At 41.7% G+C, this 22,728-nt stretch overlaps 1 protein-coding gene across 2 annotated transcripts; it reads right to left on the bottom strand.

Moving 5' to 3' along the window:
* Positions 1 to 886: 886 nt before the first annotated feature.
* LOC133648845 (uncharacterized) lies at positions 887 to 3,685 on the bottom strand. 2 transcript variants are annotated; one of them, XM_062045321.1, is made up of 7 exons: positions 3,298 to 3,685; positions 2,934 to 3,120; positions 2,570 to 2,818; positions 2,280 to 2,404; positions 1,837 to 1,883; positions 1,604 to 1,752; positions 887 to 1,476 (listed from the first exon to the last, which is right to left on the bottom strand). In XM_062045321.1, the coding sequence occupies exons 1-7, from the start codon at positions 3,670 to 3,672 to the stop codon at positions 1,304 to 1,306; spliced, it is 1,305 nt and encodes a 434-aa protein (XP_061901305.1). In that variant the 5' UTR covers positions 3,673 to 3,685; the 3' UTR covers positions 887 to 1,303. The 2 variants fall into 2 exon arrangements, with proteins under 2 accessions (XP_061901305.1, XP_061901304.1); XM_062045320.1 differs by having other exon boundaries at positions 888 to 1,476; positions 3,289 to 3,685.
* Between the last annotated feature and the right edge of the window lie 19,043 nt (positions 3,686 to 22,728).

The raw sequence follows: 22,728 nt of genomic DNA, 5'->3' as shown, positions 1-22,728 counted from the left end.
AGTGTGTCTGCTGTCGTGAGCTAGATGCAGTGGCCAGAACGATGGAGGAGGAGAGGGTGGAGACGTGCATCATAGACCACCCTGGCTTTCCATCTGTGTGTCTGGATGAATGGGTGCTGCAGACAGCGTATTACGCCTACGAACAGCAATATGGCGTGCTGCAGCAACAGCAAAATGAGTGAGGCACTAATAAGTTTAAATAATTCTATCAACCTTTGGAAGATAAGTCAGAATGAGCACTTTCTTATCTTATTCTTATTCTGTGAAATGTACTGTGCTACAATGTACATGACATTATATATCATAGAAGTATTACATACATAAAACCGTAGATGTCAACAATATGTACAATTTACTGCAACAGTAAATGACAAATGAATAGAATGCATGACAATGTCTTTTGCATCTCAGAGAACAGTGAGTCACTGTGTATCCATGTCCGGATAATAACAGCTGCCATCATTTGCTAACAACTATTTTGTACTTGCAGGCGGAGACGACACACAGCCTATCGACAGTTTGTCCGCTTCTGCTGGGGATATCTGGGAAAGGAGATAAGGGTGGTACTACCAGCTTGTGTAGTACATAAGATTAGGACAACATTCCCATCGATGGACTACACGGGGTTCCAAGACGTGCAGTGACTGCAACACAATCCACATGGCCACTGTACTTAATCAATAAAAGAAATCAATCAATCAATCAATGTTTATTTATATAGCCCTAAATCCCAAGTGTCTCAAAGGGCTGCACAAGCCACAACGACATCCTCGGTACAGAGCTCACATACGGGCAAGGAAAAACTCACCCCAGTGGGACGTCGGTGAATGACTATGAGAAACCTTGGAGAGGACCGCATATGTGGGTAAACCCCCCCCCCCCCCTCTAGGGGAGACCGAAAGCAATGTTTGTCGAGTGGGTCTGACATAATATTGTGAAAGTCCAGTCCTTAGTGGATCTAACATAATAGTAAGAGTCCAGTCCATAGTGGGGCCTGCAGGAGGCCATCCCGAGCGGAGACGGGTCAGCAGCGCAGAGATGTCCCCAACCGATGCACAGGCGAGCGGTCCAACCCGGGTCCCAACTCTCGACAACCAGCACTTCATCCATGGTCACCGGAATAACCCCTCCACAAGGGGGAGAGGGTGTGGAGTGGGGGGAAGAGGAGAAAAGAAAAGAAACGGCAGATCAACTGGTCTAAAAATGGGGGTCTATTTAAAGGCTAGAGTATACAAATGAGTTTTAAGATGGGACTTAAATGCTTCTACTGAGGTAGCATCTCTAACTGTTACTGGGAGGGCAGTTAACACTTACTGAAGCGACTCCTGTGCTTGGCGATGGCTTCCTCCTTGTCTGGCTTCTCCAGTTCATCGCAGAGGAAGGGAGGCACATCCACAGTGACGCTGACTGGTGTTCTCTGGTCAGGGGTCTGTCTGCAGCCAGCAACAACCTCCCTGATCAAGTATTCTACGCAGCCTGCAAAATACAATTGTACATGTTCCTGCTCACAACATAATATACTCATGGAGAGTGAAACTTGACAGCATTATTATCATGATACAAAGTGTCAAGTGTTTACATGTTTTGTGTCCTCTACACTTACGGTATGTTGGCTCTGTCGTGATTTTCTTGACCACATGGCCCCCTGCTTTATACTTCGGGTAGCGTACTGCATAGCGCTCAGCACCCGCTTGTGTAGTGGCTGTAGGGCGGCTCGAGTTTTCATTCCAGTGCAGCCCAGCAAGCATGTTCCTAGGTGTGGTAACAGAATAATGTAATAATTAGTACTAAAGTATGGCACACACTAGTGACACTTAGATTAGTGTGGAAACATACCTGCACAGCATTCCGATGTATGAGAAGACATACATTTTCGGTGCGAACTGTATAAGATAAAAGACACTTTATTCAGTCATGCGTCCATACAATGTGTGTGTAAATTTATAAATAGTTTGTAAATTTGAATACAAATGTTTGTGTATTAAACTGTTTATAGTCAGCTATTAAAGCTTGATCTCCTGCAATAATGAAGCTGTTTTGTTTTTAATTTTAACACCACGCCAGAATTGTTTGCAATCTTTCTCACCAAGATGCCTAGCCACTATGTTGGACCTCTAACTGCCTAGCCACTATGTTGGACCTCTAACATTCTCTTGCTTACACTGACTGTATCAAGGCTACATTTAGTATGCTCTAGTATTTTGCTCCCTGGCCACCAAAGTCCTAGTGGCAGGTGGTAACCACCGACGCCACCTACAGGCGATCAGCCTAATTCTCACCTGTATGATAAGGCTATGGAACGCCTCCACCTTGGAAGTCTGGTGTTCACCCGACAGCATGGCGATATCTTTCAGCAGGGACTTGTTGTTGACCACCTCCTCCAGTTTCACTGCTGAGCGTGAACCTAAACATAAATTTAAAATAGAACAATGTTTCAACAAAAATGTTCCAGTCAACTTAAACTGGTTATTTACTTACAAGTTTATCTGAATTTTTTGACTTTCAAAAGATGTGCAGGAAAATACTGCTAGTCCCTCACTGCTTTCGGGCAACTTATTTGCCTACTCACTTTGTTTGAGCCATTTCTTTTGCCGTTGCAGTTGTCCATGAGTACAAATTGGGAAGAGGTCGCCATGGTCCTTGTGGATGTTCTGAATGTGTCGCTCCACAGACTTCCACTTGGCAACCAGAAGTTCCCCCTCTCCAGGCGGTGTAGACACTGCTGCCCAGTAGAGGTGGTTGATTATACTTTGCACCCAGGGCTTCAGGTCTTCACAGTCCTTATGCTTGTAGATGGCCTTCAGTTTCTTTCCGATGGCTACAAACAGAAAAAAGCAGAAATTTGTGGATTAAATACAATATGGCATTCATCTGATCACTAATATGTACACACTACTTCACAACTTCTCATGCATACAAATAATCCAACTAACATTTTGCAACATGCCAGATGTCATAGCAGTGCCGTGTATTGGGCATGTTTTCGCGAATCCATTTAGCGATCTGTCTGTGTCGGTCTGTCACCAGCACCCCGACATCCAGGTCCCAGCTGATCAACAGCTCCACCATCCTCTTCAGTCCTTCCATCTCCATATGGTAGCTGCCAAGACATTCGTTGCTCTGAAATATATATAACAGAAAAGGAATGAGCAAAGAAAAAAATGAAAAAGGGGCTTAGTATACATTGAAATGGTTAATGTTATTAGACAAATTTACTAGGATAATTCTGGAAAATCCCTTCTCTGCTTATTATGTTACTAGTGTTTTAGTGAGATTATATGGTCGTACCTGTACAACCTGAAGGTCGAGAACCACATTGGCCACAAGCTCCATTGTGGTGTAGGTACCAAACTTGGCACTGTCTGCTCGCCCATCACCACCAAGGACGAGGGGTCGGCCTTCCACCTGCAGCATGGTGAGGTGCGTCCGTTGCTGTTCCTCCCACACCTTTTTGATGGCTGGCTGCAGGATGAGCTCCTGGTGGTTGAAAAATGTCCTCTTCACATACGTGACCACTCCGATGCTGTTCAGCACTTGCAACACCTTGCCAGAAGATGCGCCAGCGAAGAGGATGCCAGCAGATAGCAGGATGTTGCCCGCGGCATAAGGGCCAATGTTTGGCTGGCTGCTCCAACTACTCCTCTGGTCACATGATGCACATTGAAGAGTCATGGTCAGCTGTGTACCGTTTCAATCCCAAGAAGGGCTTATGTCCTGGCTGCCACAGACTGGACGGTGACACCACTTGACGAGACTCTGGAGGCACGACTCAAAGATGATGTACTTCGGTTCCTTGTGGCAGCCCTCTTCACGCATCTGGTGAGTACGTGGGCGATCTGGCGACCCGTCAGATTGACACGGATCCGATGTCGATGACTCACTCGGCACATAGCTGTCATCGGAAGAACCACTAACAAAAGGCGCAGTGGGACTTGATGCTGGTCCTACATCAAACAATGCAGGAGCACCTGGAGTTGCTATGTTAGTCTGCATCTCGGGGCTGTCAGATGGAGCTGCTACACTTGACGATGGGACTTCACTAACCCTGGCCAGCCGAGCTCTAACCCTCTCGAGGATCTCTGGGGTCACCTGGTGTCCTAGCAATAAAATCAAACACAAGTTGTTTTATATAATCTGTTAAAATTAAACTAGAATCACATACTAATTATTGTCTTTGAATCACCTAATTTATCTGCCTACTCTACTCTGCACAGGCAGCTGTGCAATGTGTACTGTGATGTGCAGAATCACGTTCATCACCGAAATAGACATACCCTTTGATCTATGATGTATTTTCCCTGTTTGGGTGCTCTTGCTACTGGTCATTGCTGTTGGTGCTCTCCCAATCGGTACCCAGTCCGTCTGGCATCCTTGTTCTCTTGTATTTCCCTGGAAATGGAGAAACAGCTACATGTAATATGGATACCTCATTTACATAAATTATGAATACTTTTGTATTGGGCTTGAACTGTAATCCATTTGAACATTGATTAGGAAAACAAATCGAACCTGATCTTGATCGCCCTCCTCATCAGGCAAATCTAGTGCCATTGCCATTGGTTCATCCACCGCATCCGCCACTGATGCCGTAGTCGTACTGGCCATGATCTGATCTATTGTCTGTAAATGTACAATACTTTATATTATTGTCTATTGTAATCTATTGACAGTATTGACACTATTGACAGTAATGTCAGTAAATGTACGATACTTTATACTGCAGAAGAACTTGACTAGAACTTGAAGCAATAATTATATGTAGACTATTTTATTGTTAATTTATTTCATTGTTCATGGAGTAGACCAGTGGTTCTCAAATGGGGGTACGCGTACCCCTGGGGGTACTTGAAGGTATGCCAAGGAGTATGTGAGAATTTTTTTAAATATTCTAAAAATATCAACAATTCAAAAATCCTTTATGAATATATTTATTGAATAATACTTCAACAAAATAAATGTTTAGAATTAAGTTCATGAATCCAGATGGATCTCTATTACAATCCCCAAAGAGGGCACTTTAAGTTGATGATTACTTCTATGTGTAGAAATCTTTATTTATAATTGAATCACTTGTTTATTTTCAACAAGTTTTTTGTTATTTATATATCTTTTTTTCCAAATAGTTCAAGAAAGACCACTACAAATGAGCAATATTTTGCACTGTTATACAATTTAATAAATCAGAAACTGATGACATAGTGCTGTATTTTACTTTTTTTTCTCTTTTTTTCAAACAAAAATGCTTTGCTCTGATTAGGGGATACTTGAGTTAAAAAAATGTTCACAGGGGGTACAACACTGAAAAAAGGTTGAGAACCACTGGAGTAGTCTATGCCTGTGTGTGTGAGTTTTGATTGATTGATTGATTGAGACTTGTATTAGTAGGTTGCACAGTGAAGTATATATTCTGTACAATTGACCACTAAATAGTAACACCCCAATAAGTTTTTCAACTTGTTTAAGTCGGGGCCCACTTAAATTGATTCATGATACAGATATATACTATCAGATATATACTATCATCATAATACAGTCATCACACAAGATAATTACATTGCATTATTTACATTATTTACAATCCGGGGTGTGGAGGGGTTAGGTTTGGTTGTTATCATCAGTCATCAACAATTGAGAACAAAGAAATGGATATTGGAACAGTGTAGTCTGACTATGGAAACTGGAAATCAAGATTCTTACCCTCTTCCTTTCCCTTTTGGCAAATGCAGACCTCATGTGCACAGTCTGTCCACTTGTGGAGGGTGTGGGGTGCTCTGAACTTGTCGAACTTGCACTTAAGCATGGCCGTGGTCTGTTGAAAATAGTTGGCTTCGCACCTTTCTTCAGCACGAGTCGACGGGTGGTGGCGATGCCCATCGCTGCCCTTTGCAAGGGACCCTCTTCGAAACATGATTGTTCGAAATGTTCGCTGCATAATACACTGTACTTTGTGTGTGTGCTCCAATCCAACCGTGTTCGCTTGACTTCTTTGTTCCATAGTAAAGTTTGGCCGCCATCTTTTGGGAATAAAAACAATGCAACACCAGTTGTGTTTGTCTTTGTGTTGCTACATCCCGCAGCAACACACCGCTTTCCACTTACAGCTTTCTTTTTTGTAGTCTCCATTGTAAATTGAACAAATTGCAAAAGATTCACCAACAGATGTCCAGAATACTGTGGAATTTTGTCGAAAACACAGGTTTTTATGTCGGGTCCGATAGGGTCCAACCTCTTCCGTAGCTCTTGTGACGTCACGCACATACGTCATATGCAAATGAGTTTTTTGAACGGAAGTGTGGCGGGAATTTTAAAATTGCACTTTATAAGTTAACCCGGCCGTATTGGCATGTGTTGCAATGTTAAGATTTCATCATTGATATATAAACTATCAGACTGCGTGGTCGGTAGTAGTGGGTTTCAGTAGGCCTTTAACTTTAACTTAAATGGACAGAGACAAAGCTACATGACTGACAAGAGGCTTTACTCTGTTTTTTCATTCTGCTATAAATAACTAAAAAAAGGAATGGTTGGCTTTTAATCTAACTTTCATTTAATGTCAGAAATGGTATAAGGAACAATTGATGACATTTTGATCGAGATCACTGTCTGGATTCAGGATTTTTTTTTTTTACTTCTGGGAGACAGGCCTGGCGGAGATCTGCTCTCCGAGTGCTATTCTCGTCCGTATTTGTTGTATTTAGTTTAGATTGCAAAAACACCTCGACTGAGTTTAAACGCTGTAAGGTTGGAAATAGAGAAGATATACCGATAAAGGGATAGAAAGGGCAGCATATATTTAGACAGAATAGAATGGGGGAGAAAAAAAGTTCTAGCCACTAGGTCCTGAATGTGTTGAGTTATACGTTGGTGCATACTGTGCACGATAAAACAGCTGCTAATTAATTTTCCTGTAAATCTTGGGGCATAAAACCGAATATCACTGTTGAAAGTACCGCAACAACGAGTGTTTGAATGTTTTCCAGCAAGATTTTCTTTCAACTGTGTTTGCATAATAGAGTTGCTCAGTGATAAAAAGGGGACCTAAGATGAATTTTGTCTTCTTTGACTTATAAATGTTGTTGCAATGTTGGATGTGTTAAACAATGCCAAATCATCTTACATACTTGCCAACCCTCCCGATTTTTCCGTGAGACTCCCGAATTTCAGTGCCCCTCCCAAAAATCTCCCGGGGCAACCATTCTCCCGGATTTCTCCCGATTTTCACCCGGACAACAATGTAACAATGTTAAGAGCGTGCCATGATGGCACTGCCTTTAACGTCCGCTTCAACCTATCGTCGCGACCGCTTTTTCTCCATACAAACAGCGTGCCGGCACAGTCACATGTTGTATGCGGCTTCTGCAGACACACGAAAGTGACTGCAAGTCATACTTGATCAACAGCCATACAGGTCACACTGAGAGTGGCCGTATAAACAACTTTAAGGCTGTGACAAATATGCGCCACACTGTGAACTCACACCAAACAAGAATGACAAACACATTTCGGGAGAACAACATAAACACAACAGAACAAATACCCAGAATCCCTTGCCGCCCTAACTCTTCCGGGCTACAATATACACCCCCGCTACTACCAAACCCGCCCTACCCAACCCCTCAAAACCCCCCCACCCCCATCTCCCGAATTCGAAGGTCTCAAGGTTGGCAAGAATGGCATCTTATCATAAGGTCAATGCATTTTGGCGTGGAATTTAGGATGCCTCTGTTTGGAGGGTTTTGGAGTATGTTTTTGACAGTGGGGCATCAGTGACATCATACATTGAAAGATATACTTATGTAAGTATGTTGGTAAGCCTCCTCCCTCTCTGCTGAGCCCGCACAACTGAGACTGCTGCAGCTGGAACTCCCGTATATTCCTTCTCGTTTCATAAATAATTCTGTGTTTGTCCGTATACATTTGGGCCACGACGAAATTGGATCAGCCGCTGAACTAACACAAAAAAAGATGTGCATTGTGACATTACTACTTGGTTTGAGGAATAACAAGATAAGATTAGAAAATATTATTTTCATCTAATCTTGGCTGGCACATAACGGCAAAGTGTGACATGCAGTGACATAAATGCTGATAAAAGCAACATTTTCTATTAAGCTCCGTATCTATCTAAGAGTGTGTACCTAATATTGTGACCGGGTGAATCTATTTATGACATTTATTTATGACTATACTAAAGAAAACATTGTGTTTTCAATATATATATTTGATATTGTACATTGTAAAAAGATAAATGATCATACTTTTGGAGAAGGTGGGGCGTAGTTCAATTTGCAACCTGGGAATGCCTCCACTAACAAACATCTTGCAGACATTCTAAGTAGGGGTGCAACAGTGGATCGGGACATCAATAGATTGAATTATATTACTACCGCAAATATTGAATCGAATCAAACTTAACCCACAAGAATGAGCATATGTACATCATCATCTAAATAGAAGAGGATATTAAAACCAGTAGGTTATAAATAGCACAGTTTAATTGAAATAACTATGAATAAATTAGATTACATAAGAAATTACAATAGAATGTGCTTTTGTAGTGCAAATAGAATATGAAAACAATGACTGCAAACCAAACCAAAAATAAGCCCAAAAGTGTGCAAGTAAAGTGTTCCTTGTGCAAGGATGGGAAGGGGCACAATCTCGTTGAGGTCAAGATACAGTAAGTTGAAAGGTGCAGACACATTGTTACTGGATACTTTCTAATACGCTTCTGCCTTAGAGACTTTGTAGTGTAAGTAATAGGCAACTACTGTATAATTATCCATCCATCCATCCGTTTTCTACCGCTTGTCCCGTTCGGGGTCGCGGGGGTGCTGCAGCCTATGTCAGCTGCTTCAGGCGGAAGGCGGGACCCTGGACAAGTTGCCATTTGATACTTATTTATATTGACAAATGTGCTGTTTTGGACTGCAATATTGTTCAATTAAGGACATGTTTTGCATATGTTTAGCTTTTGGGCCATTGTTTGCTTAGCTGTAGTGTAGCTGCTCGCCCCTACTACCATATAGTCGGGCCCTATTGCGGGCGGGATTGACCAGCCAATAAAAACAGAATCTTCTGTTGTGGAATATAACGTGAAGTCACATAGATGTGGCTGAAATGCTGTCATCATGAGGAAAAGGAACGTTTGGCTAAAGAAATACTCAATCATCCCCAAAACACTCAATTGCCCCCTCTCAAACTAAACAATGTTTAAAGGACCACTTGAAACTACAAGGCTTATGTGAGCCAGGACAACCCACACACCTGCAACACATCTCATCTGCTGTGAGGTGAACAAGACCACTGATGCAAAATCAATGAACAGACAGCAGCCGTAACCTGAGAGTAGGGAAGCAACAATGATGGATTTTGTCTATAAAATTATAGTCTGAGTAATAATCACAATTTCACGTTTATCACAACTATTTATGCATTGATTAATTTCAAAACAAAACATTTATAAAATCTCAGACATTCCTTAGAGATTTTAATGTGTCGGAAATGACAGTAATCTAATAAATACATTATAATAACAGTACAACATACTAAGTAATGTGTAAACAGAGTATAATTAGCAACTAATGATTTAATTAATACTTGTATTATTGATAAAAGACTAAAAATAGCTTTATTTATCCCCCAAAGGAAAATGTTACTCATATTGGTATAAACTCAAGTGTTATTGTGTTATTGTTATAAACTGTCATCTTTGCCTATTTATTCATGTTTAACAACCTATTTTATGATGAACAACCTATTTTACTGTGATGAGGTGGCGACTTGTCCAGGCCTTCCGCCCGAATGCAGCTGAGATAGGCTCCAGCGACCCCCCGCGACCCCAAAAAGAGACAAGCGGTAGAAAATGGATGGACAACCTATTTTATGATGTGTTATTAATAAGTGGAATACACATAATTAGATCCCATGGTATTGTGCTGTTATTCTACAAGCTCCTGATGTTATGTTAGCGGTTTTCACTTGCTATTTTAAGTCTATTTTTGCTATATTAATCCAACTTTTTTTTATTGGCATTTTCAAATACAGAAAAAAGTGCAAGTCGAAACAGTACAATTTTAAAGTCAGAAAATTATTCACACCCTTTCCCTTAAAACCCAAATCCCCACCCACCCTCCCACTCCACTCAGGTCACACCAACAAGGGACATATGGCACAATCATATAACAAGTAAGACGACAAAGACAGACATCCTCACATACACTCACACATACGAGGCCAGAGACAGACAAACAGGCTGAAAGGAGAGAAAGGGAAAAAATAAAATTAAAATTAAATTAAATTAAATTCAAATAAAATAATAATAATAAATAAAAGGGAGATTATTCCTCATCTGCGTCTGGGGATAAATCAAGAGAGTTGACATACAGCAAGAAAGGACTCCATGAGCTTTCAAACGCTTGAGCCGAGCCTTTTAGCGAAAACCTAAGTTTTTCTAGTTTTAGATTGTAGAGAACCTCTCTAATCCAACGGCCGTGCGATGGGGGGCGAGCCAGCTTCCAATTAAACAAGATCAATCGCCTGGCCAGCAAGGTCGTAAAAGCAACAGCGCGTTTTAGTGATACCGGGCACATGTTATCGGGGCATACGCCAAAAATGGCTGATAATGGGTTGGGGGGAAAGTTTTGACCGTATGCTTTTCCGATCGTGTCAAAAATGTCCTCCCAAAAGGAACATAGTTTAGAGCAGGACCAGAACATATGGACATGATCGGCCGGAGATTGTTTGCATCTATTGCAGGTATTGCTAACAGTGGGGTAGATTTTGGATAGTTTTGAGTTAGTGTAATGAATTTTATGGATTACTTTGCATTGGATGAGACTATGGCGGGCACATATTGAGGAGGAGTGAACCAGTTTCAGGGCAGAGTCCCAGTGTTGGTCGGATATATTGGTATTAAGATCGCTCTCCCACGAGGCTCTTATCACTGATAGAGAGTTTGGAGCAACTGAACTTAAAGAGGTATATAACACAGAGATACATTTTTTATGATTAGGGCTCAAAGATAGCAATGTATCTATAAGAGTTTCCGGAGGACGATTCGGAAAGTGTGGGAACTGTTTCTTTACGAAGTCCCTCGCCTGAAAAAAACGAAAAAGGTGGGAGTTCGGCAAATCGTATTTGGAAGAGAGTTCAGTGAAGGATGAGAACACTCCGTCTGCATAGAGGTCTTTCACAGTGGTGATACCATGATCGTGCAAAGTCATGAATGCGGGGTCAGTACGGGAAGGTTTAAATAATTGGTTTTTAAGTAGCGGGGTCAATATGGATGGGCCCTGAAAACCCAAGTGTTTACGTAGCTGGTTCCATATTTTAATGGAGATCAAAACAATGGTGTTTGCGCCTTCAAGTTTAAATGGGAAAGGGAGTGATGAGCATAAGCAAGAATGCAATGAGGAGTGTGGGATCGCCGTTTCAAGGGATACCCAGGCCGGGAGGGTCTGAGAGCCTCCATCCATCCAGTATAGGAGTTTCTGTACGTTAGCCGCCCAATAGTATTGTTTAAAATTGGGGAGTGCAAGCCCTCCTTCAGATTTGGGGGATTGTAGGACCGACTTGCGGATTCGGGCCGATCCGGCCCACCATAAAAATGTGGATATTGATTTGTCTAATTTATCGAAAAATTATTTAGTAATAAATATGGGGATATGTTGAAAAAGGTAGAGGAATTTAGGCAGAGTGATCATCTTGATCAGATTGATCTGGCCAGCGAGAGATAGTGGTAAAACAGACCAGCGGGCAAAGTTCTTCTCCATCTTTTCAATTAGAGGTAAAAAATTTGCCCGGAGCATATCCGACATAGCCGGAGTAATAAGGATTCCCAAGTAATGAATCCCGTCATGTGCCCATTTCAATGCCGCTAAAGATCATGGTAACTGTTTAGCTAAGGAATTAATCGGAAACAGCTCACTTTTTTGGTAGTTAAGTTTGTAACCCGAGTGTGTGCCAAACCGCTCCAGAATGTCAAATATTACCGGGAGTGAGCGAGCAGGGTCCGAGATGTACAAGAGCAGGTCATCCGCATAAAGCGAGACTTTGTGCAGCGTGTCCGACCGGGTGATACCTTTAAAGCCTGCCTCCGCGCGCAGCCAAAGAGCAAGGGGTTCTATCGCAATAGCAAACAGTAATGGAGACAACGGGCAACCTTGTCTAGTGCCTCTTTTAAGAAAAATTGGGGCGGATAGCGTATTATTTGTACGTACCGAAGCTACTGGGGACGAGTACAAAAGTTTAACCCAGAGAATGAAATCCTCATTAAAACCAAACCGACCCATCACTTCAAATAGATATTCCCATTCAACCCTGTCAAAGGCTTTCTCCGCATCGAGGGATACTACCACTTCCGGGGTCGAGGGGTTTGGCGAATGGATAATGTTTAGGAGGCGCCGAGTGTTGTGTGAGGATTGCCGGCCTAGCATAAAACCTGTTTGATCCAACGAGATGATGGAAGGCATCACCCTTTGGAGCCGGAGAGCGAGAACCTTGGATATAATTTTTAGATCTACATTTAAGAGCGAAATTGGTCTATAGCTGCTGCAAAGCAGGGGGTCTTTTTCTTTTTTTAGGATGAGAGAAATGGTGGCCCTCAATAAGGTTTCTGGGAGGCGATGCTGCAGAAAAGCTTCATTATACATGTCTCTTAGAGCCGGAGCAAGAACACTGGAGAAAGTTTTGTAATATTCTGCACTAAAGCCATCCGGGCCGGGTGACTTATTGCTCTGTAATGATTTGATGGCTTCTGTAATCTCAATGACACTAATGGGCTGGCCCAGGCCCCTCGCAGCCCCACATTCTATCTGGGGCAGGGGTCGGCAACCTTTACCACTCAAAGAGCCATTTTGGCAAGTTTCACAAATTAAAGAAAGTAATGGGAGCCACCGGCACGCACTTTAATGTGGAAATTTGATGTTAGTGCAGCCCGCGAGTTTTGAATGAATGGCGCTTGATAGCATCATACTTGCCAACCCTCTCATTTTACCCGGGAAACTACCGAATACCAGGGTGTGATGACACTGCATTTGGCGCCCTCTGCAGTCTGCCCTAGCAGTGTACCTGCTCAACCACACGTAGAATACAATTTCAGCTTGCTCACGTAAGTGACAGCAAGGCGTACTACCTCAGCAGCCACACATCTTACACTGACCTGTACCAATACCCAGAATCCCATGCAGCCCTAACTCTCCCGCTCAACCAACGCACAAAGAGGGGGGGGGGGGGGGGGTTGATGTGTGGGGGGATTTGGTGGTAGCGGGGGTGTATAATGTAGACCGGAAGAGTTAGGGCTGCATGGGATTCTGGGTAATGGTTGTGTTGTGTTTATGTTGTGTTACGGTGGGATGTTCTCCAGAAATGTGTTTTTCATTCTTTTTTGGTGTGGGTTCACAGTGTGGCGCATATTTGTAACGTAACAATGTTAAAGTTGTTTGATACGGCTACCGTCAGTGTAAGCTGTGTGGCTGATGAGTAAGTATTCTTTGCTGTCCCCTGTGTGTGCAAGTAATAACAACATGCAACATGTGGCTGGACTGGCACGCTGTATGTAAATGCTATAGAGGACAATTACTGCAGCGCAATTAGGGCCCGCCCTCTATTTAGTAATTAGAGTGTAAATAGGATTATTTTTTCCCTGGGAGTAATCTATGAGAGACACTGAGATCCATAAGTCTCCTGGGAAAATCGGGGGGTCGGCATGTATGTAGCTGAGCCGCATCAGAGTGGTCAAGGAGCCGCATGCGGCTCCGGAGCCGCGGGTTGCCGACCCCTGATCTGGGGGAATGTTTTATCGCTAAACAGTTCATCTGAGGAAGGGGGGCAGTCCGAGGTATATAATGTTGTATAAAATGCAGCAAATGTTTCATTAATCTTAGCTGGATCAGTATGTAGTTCTCCTGTGTTAGTGCGAATAGACGTGATTAGTCTCGAAGATGGTTCCTCCCTGACCCGGTGGGCTAAGAGCCTGCCAGCTTTTTCCCCAGATTCAAAAAATCGTTGTCTGGATTTGAGCAGTTGTAATTTCGCTCTATTGACAGACATAAGGTCAAAGTCAGTTTGTAGGCGAAGGCGTTCTTTATATAGTGTCGGGTCTGGGTTTGAAGCGTATTTATCGTCAAGATCCTTAATCTTGCGGAGCAGCTCAGTGATTTGAATGGTCTCTGTCTTATTTAGGTTTGAAACAAAATATATAAGTTGACCTCTAATATAGGCTTTAGATGCCTCCCATAGTATACCTCTTCCGATTTCTGGTGAGTCGTTCAATTCGAAAAAACACTTAATTTGATCTTGTAGTAAATTCTTATAACGGTCTTCTGCTAATAAGGCTGAGTTGAATCGCCATTGTTTAAGGGGTTTAGGTTGAGTGTCCATATTGATGTCTACTGAGGTGGGGGCATGATCCGAGATTACAATACTATGGTAATTACATGTTTTGGTTTTGGAAAGTAGTCTATTGTCGAGAAGAAAAAAGTCTATCCGAGTGTAAGTGTGATGTACATGGGAGAAATAGGAAAATTGTTTAATTGTAGGGGAGGCATGTCTCCACGGGTCTGTAAGACCTAACTGTTTATCGAAAGTATCTAGCGTTTTGGCTGAATTAGATAAGGGAGCCAGTTTGTTAGATGATCGATCCAGTACAGGATCCTGCACCAGGTTAAAGTCCCCGCCCATAATGATAAAATGGTTTCCAATGTTCGGAAATTATGTAAACAATTTGGTCACATAAGAACTGTCATCCCAGTTGGGTCCATAAACGCTAGCGAGTATGACTGGGGTGCCTTGCAGCTTTCCGGACACAATAATATAACGACCAGCCAGGTCTGCTACAACTTGATTGAGTTCGAACGAAATATTTTTACGAATAAGGATAGCTGTGCCCCTGGCCCTTTCGTTGAATTTTGAATGGAAAATATGGCTGATCCAGCCTCTTTTAAGTCGTGAAATCTCTCTGTTGCGAAGGTGGGTCTCCTGAATGAAAAATATATCTCCTTTGAGGTGTTGCAAATGGGTCAAGACCCTCCCTATTTTAGTGGCGCTCCCCACCCCCCTCACGTTCCATGAAACAAATCTAAGTGTATTACTGGTGCTTGTCATACCTCACCATGTCCAACTAGGAGAGCAGAACGGGCTGATGTATACAAGCAGGTCAGGAGGGGGGCTGATGCATGATAACTGGGAACTGCAGAGAGTACTGGTAAGAGGAGGGGATGAAACAGAAGCGTGAGAGGAAGGAATGAGGAGATAAACAAACCCATAAAAACACATACATATAGAAAACACAACAGACACTCACACATACTCGCAGACACAACAACATACAACAATGCCAGGTGGGTTAAACCTGGGAACCACCTACAGGGCCATCGTCCCACGACCTGAGAACCCCATTGTCGAAACTGAACCTTAAGTGTCCTTTTCACGGCAGTGCGCTGTCCTTGCGCCTGCGTGGACGTATCCATATCGGCTTCCGGTTTTTTCCACCTCCCGAGAACCACAGATTGGCTCCAACTGAGTCAGAACATTTTAAAGTGCATCAAAACTGCAATATATTCCCTCAGAAAACATAGTACCCAGCACTAAGATAACTTCAGAAAGCGAGAAAAATAGATTATAAAGTTTAAACAACTCAAAAAGCATATAGTAACATAAAGTACAAGTGGTGCCATGTATATATACATATATACACACACCTATATATATATATATATATATATATATATATATATATATATATATATATATATATATATATATATATATATATATATATATATATATATATATATATATATATATATATATATATATATATATATATGTATACACACATACACACACACCCATGCATGAACGTGTATACCATCATGGATGTGTGGGTAAGGAATAACAGTAACCAACCAAGAGATAAGTAGGTCAGCAGTTAGGTCAAATACCAACAGAAAAAGTAAACCACAGTGTAAGAATATATATCTATTAGAACATGTTAAATAAATGTAAAGGGTAGACAAAATAATTTGCGTGTCGATGTAGCAAAATAAAACAGAATTACCAATATTGCGGGTTGTTTAAATAATAATGATAATTGTATATTAACCAGGTTAGCTCTAGAATGTCAGTATAATATATTAGCTGAAAGGTTAAACAAAGAGTGAATGAAAGTGGATCCAATGAGTGACCACACAGATGTAATATTCACGGTCAGGCCTGGAGTTGGCGATATGTTAGGATGGTTAACCGTGATAAAGAGGATGAGGGATAGCTAAACATGCTCCACTACACACGGTAGGAGGATACAAAAAAACCTTAGCTAACCGCTGGACTGAACCTCCTAGTGTGCCGGTTTTGGCCCACAGTGCCTATGTTTGACACCTGATTAACGTATTTGTATGATCCTGTACTGCGCCTTATGTTGCACATTGTCTCTTTACAACCAGGTGGGGGTGCTGTTCCGCTAGTGGCATCTTGTTTCCAGCTAAGGTTTTTTGTATCCTCGTACCGTGTGTAGCGGAGCATGTTTAGCTATCCCTCATCCTCCAGTGATAATGTTACCTGTAAGAAAAGTACTTTCTTTGCCGCCATGGAGGCGGACTGATTAGGGACATTAACTGTTAACAAGGACAGCACATTGTGACAAAGATGCCTTCGTTTACTTGTCAAATTTGCAGGACACAGTTGTTTTGGAACTAATGTGTCGCAAATGGATTTGTCAGCAGCTAAGTTAAGACAGTAAAAACATTTCTTTAAATTATTTTGTATGTGAAATTACAAATCTGTCGGCTAGAACTAACTCAAAATTCATTCACACCTGTTGGTGGTAAGCTACTTTCGTAGCCACAGCTGCCCTGGGGTAGACTGACGGAAGCGTGGCTGCCAATTTGCGCCTACGGCCCCTCCGACCACCACCTATCATTCATTCAACGGTGTGAGCGGCACCGGGGCAAGGGTGAAGTGTCCTGCCCAAGGACACAACGGCATGGTAAGAGGCGGGGAGCGAACCTGCAACCCTCAGGTTTCTGGCACGGGCGCTCTACCCACTACGCCATGCCGGTCACAGCATGTAAGTGGAGTATCGTTGGCAGTTTTTAGATGTTTTTAGAAGCCTTTTTAGGCAGGATAGATGAATCCTATTAGCTATACTGTTAGCCACCACTTGTTAGCATTTATTTCCGATTTAGAATGCATGAAAAAAGAAAGACATCTGTGTTCCTGTTTTACATAGGGATTATGAATGATGGGCACATTTCCGTGCAATTCTCCAAGCTAATATGTCTAGCTGGCTGGAAGAGTGCTTCACCAGGAGAAGCACACAACTTCTTGGATGAGTACCCCATTTATGTAATTATCACTGAGTGTATCAAAAGGCACATAGTAATTAGCTGAATTTGACCAAATGCATTTTCTGGAAGTGATTAAGCCTCAATCTCAAAACTCTCGATTTACAAGCGTCTTGTTCCTCAGCAGCGTTGACAGATGAGAAATGACAAATTATTATACCAGAATCTTAAAAAATGGTAAATATATGTCCAATTATTGTACATACCTGATTTGACGTTGCTCAGGTAAAACCACAGACCATGTACAGTGTAGTTTATAATGACGTTTTACCTTTACATAACAGCAGTGTTGGAAACAAGATGCCACTAGCGGAACAGCGCCCCCACCTGGTTGTAAAGAGACAATGTGCAACATAAGGCGCAGTACAGGATCATACAAATACGTTAATCAGGTGTCAAACATAGGCACTGTGGGCCAAAACCGGCACACTAGGAGGTTCAGTCCAGCGGTTAGCTAAGGTTTTCTGTATCCTCCTACCGTGTGTAGTGGAGCATGTTTAGCTATCCCTCATCCTCCAGTGATAATGTTACCTGTAAAAAAAGTACTTTCTTTGCCGCCATGGAGGCGGACTGATTAGAGACATTAACTGTTAACAAGGACAGCACATTGTGACAAAGATGCCTTTGTTTACTTGTCAAATTTGCAGGACACAGTTGTTTTGGAACTAATGTGTCGCAAATGGATTTGTCAGCAGCTAAGTTAAGACAGTAAAAACATTTCTTTAAATTATTTTGTATGTGACATTACAAATCTGTCGACTAGAACTAACTCAAAATGTTATGTGTGCTATTGTATACATGTAAAAGAAAACAAATACAAACGCACAACACAAAAAAGAAAAAGCCACCATGATGAATGAAGTAACGACAGTAACATATAGTATGTTCTATGTTTACAGTACATTGTATCTGTTGTTTAAACACATACATAATTTTCTCAGGCTGCATCTCGCACGGTATGTCTTGAACCTTTGCAGAGTACAATGAAGTTTCAAGACTATGAGTGAGTTCAAGTTTATTCACAATACCATAGAACAATTACAATAGTAGTGAATATCATTTAAGGATATTGGTAAGTGAAAGGTCCCCCAAATAAGCTAGAAGAAGCTTTTGGCAGGGGGTCCAGAGGACAGTATATACATGGAATGATGAAACATGGTGGCAAGCACAAAAAAAAACAAAAAAAAAAACGCTATATGATAAACACAAGATAATAGTACTAAAGCAAGCATACACACACTGTACATACATACATTCATTCAACCATGCAAAACCCAACAGTAGTCAACCCCACATGAGGCAATAGAGATAGGTGGTTAATAGGGACGTTTTCAGTTTATTTTTTAAGTTGGAGAATGAATACAGCATCTTGAGGCTCTCATCAAGCCGGTTCCAAATCTTTGGTCCCCTGCATACAACACTTTGAGCAGTACAAGCCAGTAGACGATGTTTACCTGATATCAGTTCTAAGTTACGAGTGTTGTGGGCATGCTGGGGATGATAGATAGGAACCAAGCTACAGAGCTTAAGATTCAGCCTGTGGATGACTTGATAGGTTTGACAAGCATTGTGATAAATATTGAACTCTATCAGTCTTAAGAGATGATAATTATGGAATTGATGTCGAGTGGGGGCATTCAACTTGGACCATGACAGGGCCCGTATGATTTTCTTTTGCATGGATTCTAATTTGTGAAGGTAGGTAGGGAAGGTGTTACACCAGATGACATTACAGTATTTTAGATGTGGTTCAAAGAGAGTTTTATATAGAGTAAGTAGAGCATAAAGAGGAAGATAATGACGAAGGTGAAAGAACAGGCCAACATATTTGGATAATTTGTTTAACGGATGGCTAATGTGACATTTGAAATTGAGGTATTCGTCAATGATGACCCCCAGGAATTTTGTGGAGTTCACTCTCTGTATTTCCTGCCCATTGATGTTGATATGGCAGTGCTCAGTATTTATCTGGTTTTTATTAGAACGATATAAAATAAAATGTGTTTTATTAACATTAAGTGAGAGCTTATTGCATTTGAACCAGGAATCCACTTTCACAAGCTCTGAATTGACAGTTACTTGTAGATTGTGTAGGCTCCTGTGTGAGGTAAACAAATTTGTATCGTCAGCAAAAATTATTTTATGAAAAGTTTCGGAGGAGTTTATAAAATCATTTATGTATGGATGAAAAGGAGAGGCCCCAAGATGGATCCCTGGGGAACCCTATAATTTATGGTCGTACAGGGTGAATTATGATCATTGACGCATACACTTTGTTGCCTTCCGTATAGGTAAGAACGAAACCAATCAAGAGGTACCCCTCTGACACCATAGTGGTATAGCTTATACAATAAGATCTCAAAGTCTATTGTGTCAAAGGCCTTGGACAGATCCAAAAAAATGCCAATACCACATTTTCCTTCTTCGATACTCTTTCCAAGAGTCAATGACTCTTGGTGCTTTTTTTACGAAAACCATAATGGGAGGGGACAAGGATATCTAGTTTTTCTAGAAAGCCATTCAGTCGGCTATAGACCACTTTCTCAAATATTTTTGAAAATGTTGGTAAAATTGAAATTGGCCTATAATTGTTCATATAATTTTTATCACCTGATTTAAAAATTGGAATTACTTTTGCCACTTTGGACATTTTGGGTACAATGCCAGCACTAAGTGACAGGTTTATACAGTGACAAAGAGGATTTGTGATCACATTAGCTATGGCTTTCAAGATTTTGCTACATATCCCGTCCACTCCAGCTGTATGTGATGACTTCAGGTCCATAATGATCGTATAAAGCTCATTGATGTCGGTTGGCTGCATGAAAAAGGAGCTGGGGTAGCTGCCTGATAAAAATTCTTTAAAGGAATACCCTGGGGGTTGACTTATTTTACTAGATAGGTTTTCGCCAATAGAAGCAAAAAAGGTATTAAAACTATTGGCAAGATCAGCCCTATTGGACCCTGTATCCGGAACAACAGGGGCCTTATGTCCCTTGTTGAGAACAGTATTCAACACGTTCCATGTTCTCCTACAATCCCCCTGCGATGCTTGTAGTAGTTCAGAATAATAGTTGCGCTTACTTTTCCTGATAATATGAGTTAATTTATTTCTATAGTTTGTGTATTTTTCTTTGTTGACAGTGGTAAGGTTCAAAATATAACATTTGTAGAGTTTATTATTTTGTCTGATGGACTTTAAGATCCCCCTTGTAATCAAGGGATTATTTTCTGAGGTATGATTTTTGATAGTTTTTTCAGGGATTGTTTCCTGAATAGCCTCCTGAATCATTTTAATCAGGGTTTCATATGCAACATCGGGACAGGTGCAATTAAACACAGAGTCCCATTGCCTGGCAAGCAGATTATTATTTAGGTGTTGTAGAGTTGTATTGTTGAGTATTTTGGTTTTACCTTTAGGAGGTGGGTGGGGAAGAGTTTTGCCAGAGTCAAAGAATAGTATTATGGGAAAGTGGTCTGTGATGTCGGATTGCACCACCCCTGTCACAAGCTTTGTATTCCGGATGTTGGTAATAATGGTATCAATTATTGTTTTTGAGGCATTTGTGACTCGAGTGAACCTATTGATGGTGGGGAAGAAGGAAGAGGAATGTAACGTGTTGATAAAGTTCAGTTTTGCTCCATCGTCTTTGGAGATATCAATATTAAAGTCTCCAAGAAGAATTCAGTTTTTGTTTAGTTTATTTAGACTGAGTAATAGTTCATCCAATTTGGAAAGAAAAGTGTCAAGAGGTGAGTCAGGAGGACGATAGAGTACTCCAACAATTAACTTTTTTCCTTTGTTGTTGATCTCCATGAAAAAGGATTCACAGAGATCATCTTCTAGGGTGATGCTGCATACGTTGGCATGAAGATTGTTCTGGACATAGAGGCACACACCTCCACCTCTTCCACTGGGTCTATTTCTTACATGTAAATTGTATCCATTTAGTCTAAACAAATCAATATATGAGGAGTCAGAAAGCCACGATTCAATACAGGCAATAAAGTTAAAAAAAAAAAAGAAAATTAAAACATACAGCTCATATTGGAAAGTAGAGAGGCTAAATCAGTGTGATGTTTATACAGGCTTCAAATATTCAAATGTAAAAATGAGTAATTATAAAGAACATATAAGGACTTTAATTGCTCAGGGTCATAAACATTGCAGTTTATATTATTCTCAATACCAATACAGTGCTGTAAATCTCCAACTGTGTCAAGGTCTTCAAACCCATAAAATAATATATGAAGGTAGTCAGGGTTGCCTGCTGGGATGGCATTCAAATAGTAAATACTCATACATGGACACTCCCATTCACACACACTTGTACCATACATACTGGAAAAAGGTGCTTCCATTTTGCACAGGATCGCATCAATCCCCGTCAATGTATGAATATGACATGGCGAGGAAAAATAACCATTCACGCACCTCCCCCCTACCGCCAACAACCCACCAAATGTCACGCGTAGTCACCCCGATGGGCGTATGAGTCCCACGGAAACGTAAAAGCTCCTATCAAAAAGGAGAGGTCCCAACTAGCAGTCAGGTTTCGGACCACTTCAGAGGCACATCAGCGCCACCCCGCGGGGTAAAAAGAAATTAGGCCAATACGAGACCAAAACAATAACAAGAATGTCACGTGTGTATCAGAGCCAGGTGTAGCTAATCTCACTTTAGAGGAAACCAAAACAGCAACAAACGCTGTGAATATGAGGAACATCAACGCATGGGATTGTACATATTGACTTTAAAGCGCAACGTGAAGGCTTGGGCTGGTAGATCAGTTAGGAGAGATGTATATTAATGTTAATGTTACTCTGCTCCGAGAAAGTTAAGGTGTGTTAGCTAGCTAGCTAATATTAGCCTTACCGTGTAGCAAGTTACGTTAGCTGTTTGCCGTCTCAGTAGCTGGCTCAACACCCAAGTTGCAGTTTGCGGCCCGGGTCACGATGTATGCCTTAGCCTCATCGACCGAGGAGAGGGATCTCCTGCCTTTCTCCACCTTGATGGAAAGTTTGGCCGGGTACCGCAGGGCAGGTCTGAGACCTAGCTTGAAGAGCTTCGACATGACATCGCTGTACTTCTTTCGCTGATCGACAACTTTGGGTGGATAATCCTCAAAGACCAAGATAGAGTGACCATGGAACTTCAGCTTTCCTCTCTTGGACCGGGCTTCCCGGATAATCGCGTCCTTTTCCTGGAACCTGAGGAGCTTGATGATAACCGGTCTGGGTCGCTGGCCTGCTGGAGGTTTGGGGGAGCGAGGGACCTGTGGGCGCGCTCGCATTCGGGTGGGGAGTCCAGGATGTTGCTGAAGACTTCCACCAACATGTTGGAGAAGAAAGCAGTAGGTTGTGGACCCTCAATGGATTCAGG

The sequence above is a fragment of the Entelurus aequoreus genome, linkage group LG04 (genome assembly GCF_033978785.1).
Source record: "Entelurus aequoreus isolate RoL-2023_Sb linkage group LG04, RoL_Eaeq_v1.1, whole genome shotgun sequence".
Classification (NCBI taxonomy): Eukaryota; Metazoa; Chordata; class Actinopteri; order Syngnathiformes; family Syngnathidae; genus Entelurus; species Entelurus aequoreus.
Note: the sequence above shows the minus strand (reverse complement) of the source record. Positions and strands in the feature narration are given on the sequence as shown.